The sequence below is a fragment of the Perkinsus marinus genome (genome assembly GCF_000006405.1).
Source record: "Perkinsus marinus ATCC 50983 genomic scaffold scf_1104296942480, whole genome shotgun sequence".
Taxonomy (NCBI): Eukaryota; Perkinsozoa; order Perkinsida; family Perkinsidae; genus Perkinsus; species Perkinsus marinus.
Window position 1 is genome coordinate 70118 of NW_003212171.1, and position 8402 is coordinate 78519.

The following is an 8402-nucleotide window of genomic DNA, read 5'->3' on the forward strand; positions in this document are numbered from 1 at the left end:
TGGGAAGAACATGGTTGGTGAGAATATGAAAATTCTAAGGAGGTTTTTGTACACGCTTAGCCGAATTAATATACTTACTCGTAACTAGTGAGCTCAGCCGAGGACAAGGAAAGCTAACATATATTTCTCCAACACTGGGTGTTTGTAACTCTGCTGCTGTCCGGCCGTTCATTACTAGTAGTAGTTTTTATTACATATTATAGTCTGCAACCGACGAGGATATGGTTGCATACTGTTTCGTACAGCCCGAACAAACCCGAATTTAATACCTTAAATTGCATATCTTCCAGGGTCAACTACATAGGTTGGTCAACAACCACGGAGTTTATATCTGGACCACGGAGTTAATCAGAACTTTTGGTTTGCGCTCATTTGCTGGTTTTCATGGTATGAGGTTTATACTTTTATGGACTTTCGCCCCAGATGCTCGGGGTGATCTTATTACAGTTGTTTTAGGATTATATGTATATAACGTTTATCTTGTCTCATCGCTTCTACCAGTGATATGTAGTTGCTCCCATTGTAGACGTCATAGGCAGATTGTTATGACTGCGAGTAGGTGGTGATAAGCCGTTACTGAGGTGAGTCTGCTTTTTTGCTTATCTGAATTTATGCCTAGGAAATATCTAAATTCCAGAGTTGAGTAATGTCAATCGAAGGGGTTCGTCGGCACTATGTGTATATAGAGTTGGTGCTTGCGCGCAAATAGGAGATCTCAGATAGTTTTCTATGATGAATGGAAATCCCACGAGTCCTTCTCGTCCAGAAACTAATACTGAGATAGTAATAATAAGCATGTCGCTGCTACTGAACGGGTTTCGGTTGACTGACGCTTGCCTCAGCTCCAACAGGGGACGAGTGTCTTCCCCACTGCAGAGAATTCTCAATCGAGAGTAATCCTGAGCACAGTTGACTCAACTGAGTTGAGTCTAAGAATGTCCTATTTACTCGAGTAGATTCTCTATCTAAGGAGGATTCCTATGTCGCTGAGCGAAACCGAACTGAGCAGTTACTGCAACACTTTTGGGAACGTCACGAAGGTTCTGATTTTGAGAGATAAACGCTATGGATTCGTGGAATTTGGGGTAAGCTTAATCTGAAATCATTTATTCGCGTATCGCATTGGTCGGGAAGTGTGGGGGCAACATGCACACGTTCGACTACATGTGTTGATGACAATATGAAAACTTTTGGGAGTTGTTGTTGCTTTCTTTACACATCTACCCAGATTGGATTGTAAATCCTCATAATATAGCTTTGGAAACTTCTGAGCTCAGCCGAGTATCTCTCCAACTTTGCGCTGCTCAGTCCAACGATCAAGCGTTGGCGTGCCTGCAATATACTTCCGACTATCCCTTGCATATTTCTGGACAGCGGCTCATGTTTGAGATGTCCAAATGTGGAAATATAACAGGGCGAACGGTAGTAGTAGTAGTAGTAGTAGTAGTAGTAGTAGTAGTAGTAGTAGTAGTAGTAAAAGTAGTAGTAGTAAAAGTAGTAGTAGTAGTAGTAGTAGTAGTAGTAAAAGTAGTAGTAGTAGTTATGTATTACGGCCATTTACCGTAGTATAGCCACTAGCTGTTATTCCCGCTTTGCAACCTCAACCCCCACTCCGTTTCCTCGAGGTTGAAGGTGTCACCTTGGTGTTCTCCGTATTGGGAGTGAAAAGGATCTCGCCTGTGACTCACAGCCTGTGACCCTTGTGACCCCTGACTGTGAAACGCGATACTCTCTTGTGGACTAAGTACGGGCTTATTTAGTAATAACTTATTACTAATAAGGATTACAAAATGGTAGAGTATGATGCCTCATAGACCCTACGAAAAAATTACAAAATGCTTGAGTATGATGCCTCATAGATCCTACGGGCACTTCTTCCGGTCGAAGGAAACTGTGATATCCCGAGCCTCGACAAATATAAGAGAGGCCTCAGGGATGTAAAAGTAAGACGCGAAGTCTTCCTCGGATTCAGGACTTATCACACGAGGGCACTTCAAGTCAACGTCTTTGAGGAATCGCTCGCGCTCGGCCTCGGTGGCTATCGTGACGTTGAAGCGGTTAGTGCCACTGCTATATACTATCAAGGGTTGTGATGTAACTTCAACGTATGATGATGCTTTGCAGCTTAAACGAAGGATCACCCAAGATAACGATGGTGTAATCTTCTGCCAGGTTATCCTGGCACAAGAATCTTGAGTGAGCTTTGTGTAGTAGTCTCCTGAGGGTACTGCGGTAGGTTGGTTGAGTTGAGGAATCACCTCGATTTCTCCGGGTGTGTGTCCAAGCACCAAGAAAGGAGTAGCTATTAAGGAGTGGATGAAGTAGATGTTCATAGTATCACTCAAACGTGGATATAACTGACATGAGAGTATAAGAGTCATGTTGTTGGCATCATCGACAGTTCAATTTTCCCCGATTATTGAACCGAGAGATGAAGAATTGCAAGACTGAGCGTGCGCCGCGCCGCTGAGCTGTTGGCGCTGTTAGAGCCCTGTGACCTAGAGTTCGAGTTAGAGGACTTCCCGGGAACACGACGCGCAGGAGGCATAGGGAAGTCGGGACGAAGAAGACGAAAGTTAATCGACTAATGAGCAATGAGCTTCAGCGCGCAGCACGCATGTGCATAGCGCTCCTGCGTGAAACTACGTCACGTCACGATGGAGCGTGTCTCACTACTATGGGAATAACATAGGGACAGACTAGAAAAAAATGAGAATACATCGCTCAGCCTCGCCCCCCATAAAAGCGTGTACACTGATCGAGTGATGGTCAAAACCCATAAGCGAAAAATTACGTATCGTCATCATCACCATTCCAATCATGCGCTCGCAGAGCTTGCAAAGCACGTTCCTTAGCAGCTCTCTGTGGCCTCGGCTGAGGTGGAAAATTGTTGCTCCCATCTTGAGCAACTCGAGAATCATCGTCGGGCACGGTCTTATCGTGAATCAGGTCCTCAGGGTCATCGGAGACCAATCCGTCCATACGACTATCATCATCGACATCGAGGACACCCTCGTCCGGAATATCGTCGTCTTCTCGGAAGAGCTTCAAGTTTTTAATATGGTGTTCCTCCACAACGTTAGTACTTTCATGTACCAGTACAGCAATACGTTTACCAATGATACGAGTCACCTTAAAAGACCACGGAAACGACGACTCCATTTATGCTCGCGACGGCCCAAAGCTAGGACTCTGTCGCCAATGCTGATGGGACGATCACTGCGGTGCTTGGAGCTCTTGTTCAAAGCAGTCTCGAAGGCACGCTCACGACGGTCTTGCCATATCGAGATAAATCGTTGTTGAAGCCTGTCTAGACGGAGGGCTCTATTGCGGGCCATAGATGTCAACTCGGTCGGATCATCGGTCTCGATATCATCGAAGTCAGAGTCGAGTTGCTCGATACGGAGCCGTGCCTGTAGGGCAGAGCACGGTGTGAAGCCGAACATGAGCTCGTAAGGGCTAACGTTCTCAGCGCCCTCGTAATCCAAGCCGTACGAGTTGATGCAGTTCTCCAGCATGGCGATAACGACAGGGTCGTCCCATGAACGGCCCGATCCTTCAAGCATTCTAGCTAGCGTGGAGTTTATAACCCTATGGCGAGTCTCGACCCAACCGAGTGTCCAAGGGGCCCTCGAAGCAGAATATTTTATTTGTAGTCCATGTAAGCGGCAATACTCCGTCATATACTTACTGAGATGAGCTTGGGCTCGATCGCATCGTAGTCTTACAGGATAGCCGAAGCGGTTGAAGATGACCGATAGACCATCGCATATGTTTTGAGCCTTGAAAGACCCAGCCAGAGGGAATACAGCCGTGAAGCTTGTGTAGGCGCATGTTGCCGTGAGAAGACTGGCTGTTATAGAGGATGAGTCGGATCCGCTGGACGCCCTTACGGGTCCTATCAAATCTATACCAACTTCGAACCAACTCTTGGCATCGACCTTACGAGAACCAGGCGGTGGTAACTGTTGACCGTCAGGGTCGACGAGTTGGCAGGAATCACAGCGGCGGATCACTTGTGCAGCGAAACGCTTCATAGCGGGGAACCAACAGAAGCTTGATAGACGTGAAGCGACATTCGGCGATTTACCATGGCTACTCTCGAGGTGAACTTCTTTCACCAGAGCCTCTCGAAACTCCTTCGGGATGAAAACCTGCAGGACCACTCGCCCCCCTAGATCATGCCGTATACGTCGGAGGAGTAAACCTGGCGTGCCATTGGACCAAAAATACCCAGGCTTCTTGCATAGGTTTAGAGCCTCGGGGTCGGTAGACGAGACTGTACGGAGTGTAGATAAGTCTAAGTAGGCCTTAACGTCGTTGGACCAGGCTTGAGGGTGATCTTCAGAGTCGGTATCGCTGCTAGTAGAGTCGTCATCCCCAACGTCTTCGGGGGTGGCGATTCGCAAATCAACATGCTTAGTCTCCGTGACACTGTCCTTGCTGACCTGACTGCCACATTCACGAGCCAAGTGATCTATAAGAGCCACCGTAGAAGAAGTTCTTGGCAACCACAAGATTTTCTCAACGTTGGAGATGTAATTGGAGTAGAGAGAGTGCCATGCTCCACAGAAGTCAGTGATGGCCGATTGCCATTCACGAGTAGTATTAACGTTGTCCGTGACCCCATATACCAGACCGGCCAAGATACCCGAGTTACGATTAGCGAAGAGGATTTGGGCCGCCCTTTCGCGGAAAGTAGACGACCGTGTCATAGCCAATGAGGAGCCAGGGAAGGAGTTGCTATGAAAGGAGCCACCGTCGAAAACAGCTGGAAGGCACAGTATCTTGTAGCCATCTCGTTCCAAGACAATGTTTTCTTGTCGGCAGAGCTTGGTCAGATCATCGAAGCTGGATCCGAATTCCGACAGATTCGCTCTTTGGAGAAAGTCGATTGGTACTTGTATGACATGTATAGCAACACCAGCCCAATTATCGACATTTGCATCCGTGACTAGAAGGGTCGCGATTGCCCATGGTCGAAACAGATAGAGGCTTGGGAGTCCTCGGACGTAGAGATGACCTAGAGACCTCAATGGGGTCCTCGCATCGCTGCTGAGTGGGTCGAGACTAGCATCCGTTTGAGAGGCCTTACTGATAATCGAATATAACTGGGAGAGAGCTTGCTGACCATCTGGAGGGAGCCATTGTTTGCAATATTGGAAGATACCTGCCCAACGCCGGAGTAGGCTCAGAAGGTCCTTGATGTGATTGACGTCGTCTAGCTCTTTCAGGCAGTGATCGATGGCTTTCTCGTCGATCGGATGCTTCGGAGCCGGGAGTATAGTGTGAGAATCCGCCTTCAAGCCGCAGAAGGTGATAGTCGGTCCGTCGCCACACTTATCCTCACGAACAATAAAACCGTAGTGTTTAAAGAGGTCGATGACGCGCCTTTGCAGGGTAAGGCATAATTCCTTAGAGTGGGATCCGATGATCACATCGTCTTGGACATGACAAATGTGGCACCCCGGAGGAATCGTCAGCTTATTAAGGACCCAACGTACGGCTCTCGCAAATATCAAACTGCTCCATCGCCAGCCTTGGATAAGGCAACGCCCGGCATAGATGCGGGGATGGCTTTCGCCGGGGACGGAGATTCTTATACCAAAAAGCTTATCACCGAGAACCGAGTCGATAGCTATGCTACTGAAAGCATCCGAGAAGTCGATCTTAGCAAACCACCCACGGCTTGACGGGGGGAAATCACGGAGTAGCGTAGCAGCTGTGTCTTGGAATTGGTAAGGCCGTTGAGGAGCAGCGGTATTTTTGGAGTGGACGGTGCGAGGTGCAACCCACACTCCATTACGAAGTTGCAGCTCGTTAACGCTCCTGAGGTCGATGGTCAGACGATACCGGTTAACATCAGATTGTGGTATAGGATATTGGCGAACACGAATGCCTTCTTGTTTATCCACCAGAACGGGCTCGTTGATGCACATGACCTTGTGTTCCTCTTCAGGAGATATTCTTGCGAGTTTCCCATCCGCTACCATCCGATCGCAGACATCGGCGAGTATATACCGGTCAGTGGTACTGCGATTACGGGAACTCTCGCTGCGGGGCATAACGGACGCATTCTCGAGCATAGGAATATTGGCCTTCAATCTGGTGGTACCATCACCGTTGGGGACCTCGTCGAATAGGGATCGGTTACGTGGAGTCGTACTCTCGAGCAACGGTAGAGCCGGTCTCCCGAAGAGTAACCGCGGGGTACACGGCCGTGCCACCAGAAAAGGAAGCTCAATGATCTGAGAGCTCGTGTCAACATCAGAGGAGCCGCTCTCGGGACAGAGACGGAATCTCAGCAGAACTGCGGTATCGTGATGCTGGGCCTCGTTGTTTCCGAAGACGGTACGATAGGTATTTTTGGTTGGACGTTCGACGTACGGTACACCACGTTGTCGTAGATCGTCAAGGAGAGTAGAGTCGATGTAACACGCGCCAGCTCCGTTATCGATTTGGGCACGACAGAGCACACCTCGGTGATTATCATCTGTAGAAGGTAAAATCCGACAGTAACGGTGCAGCGGGGGAAAAATAGGAACGTCCAATGGCTCTCCAACGGTACCACATTCGGAGTTGAAGTTGTCAGCGGTATTCAGGTAGGCAAAAGGTGCATCAACTTGCGTCGCCATTAGAGCTGATTCCGTACAAGCTGGTTTCTCAACCGCTGACTCTGCATTGGTAGTCGCCGTTGCAGAAAGAGCCGGACCAGTGGCTAAAGACTCGATACATACGCCAGCCATATGACCAGGTTTGCGACACCTTGGGCACGGAGTGAGAAGGGTACGCATACATTCTGCAATCGAATGGCTGAAGTCGCCACACTTGCTGCATCTTTTGTTGATTTGGTAGACATTTTGAGAACGACATACACCTGCACGATGACCCGGTTTATTGCACCGATAGCAGGAACCCTTTCGTATGCTACTCGCTACAGTGGCCATCTTGTTGTTATCGGTGTGGACAGCCTGAGCAATCCCAGGTAGAGATTCAGCAGTAGACGACACCATCGCTTGTTCTGTCGTATTCAGAGTGTTTCCCAATACAGAGTGGGAATACTTCTTCCTCTGAATATCCCAGTCGGTGAGAAGTTCAGCCAGCTCGTTGATATTGCTGATGTTTGGCCATACCGAACAAGCTTGTTCTCGGTAATGAGGTGACAGTCCTTTGATAAACAACTGTTTCTCCTGGTAAGGAGTGTGTTGAATACCGATGTCAAGTCCCTCGTCGAGGAGTGCACGGAGTCGGTCAACAAAGCTAGTGGGAGTTTCCAATTTCTCCATCTTCAAAGCATCGATACGGGCAACAAACTTGCCGTTGTTGTTGGTCATCTTGTATCGGGCTCGTAGGAAACGATCGGCTTCCTGGAGTTTCTGTAACGAGTCACCCGTCGAGAGTCCGATGCGGCGGATATGCTTGCCAAGCTGCTTGTAGACAGACGAGTCGAGACACTGAGTTAGGTACAGATAGGTGTCGGCAGCGTTGAGGTGGAAATCGGCAGCAGTTGAGGAGATATCCGAAAGTAGGCAAACTATGGGACGAGCATCTTGTTGACCACGATACTTTCCTCCATCGGGTAAGGGCACCTTCGATAGGGCGCTCAAACCTCGATACAAAGAACCGACGCCAGTGGCAGAAGGGGACGAAGATCCATTAAGATGATCACCGAGCGAAGAACGGTAGCCGTGGGGGACAACATCATCGGATGAGTGCGAACGGGGATCAGCCGCTACTGCTAGGTTGGGAGCGTTCGGCGGTCCATTTTCGTGGCCAGCAAAAGTGGGAGCCGGGGTACCGCTTGAGAAATGAGTTCCCAGCAGTGAGTGCTGCTGCATCACAGATGGCGGGGTATGCCATACCTTCTCTGGGGCATTGCCAGTGTCGTCGGGTTGACCGAACATCGCGATTGGCGGGGGTACCCTCGTCGTACGGTACCGACGTAGTGAACTCTAAGTATGAGATCGGGAAGGTCGTGTCTCAAGAAACCACAGATCGGCCTCCTCCAACTCGTGGTCTTGGAGGAAAGCTTGAAGGGCTCCAAAACCAGCACCGAGGGGAGGTTCTTGGGGAACCTGCTCGCTAGGGGCGGCCGCGGAGGTGTTGGCGATACCGTCATCGTTGCCTTGCCCGGGTTCTCCACCAAAAGCTGAGCTGTTGGCGCTGTTAGAGCCCTGTGACCTAGAGTTCGAGTTAGAGGACTTCCCGGGAACACGACGCGCAGGAGGCATAGGGAAGTCGGGACGAAGAAGACGAAAGTTAATCGACTAATGAGCAATGAGCTTCAGCGCGCAGCACGCATGTGCATAGCGCTCCTGCGTGAAACTACGTCACGTCACGATGGAGCGTGTCTCACTACTATGGGAATAACATAGGGACAGACTAGAAAAAAATGAGAATAC

The 8402-nt window shown here is 49.4% G+C and overlaps 1 protein-coding gene across 1 annotated transcript; it reads right to left on the bottom strand.

Moving 5' to 3' along the window:
* Positions 1–2790: 2790 nt before the first annotated feature.
* Pmar_PMAR029705 (gag/pol/env polyprotein, putative) lies at positions 2791–7904 on the bottom strand (the record flags this gene model as incomplete). Its single annotated transcript, XM_002781425.1, has 2 exons — positions 2791–3085; positions 3133–7904. 2 exons carry the CDS (start codon positions 7902–7904, stop codon positions 2791–2793), a joined length of 5067 nt encoding a protein of 1688 aa, XP_002781471.1.
* Between the last annotated feature and the right edge of the window lie 498 nt (positions 7905–8402).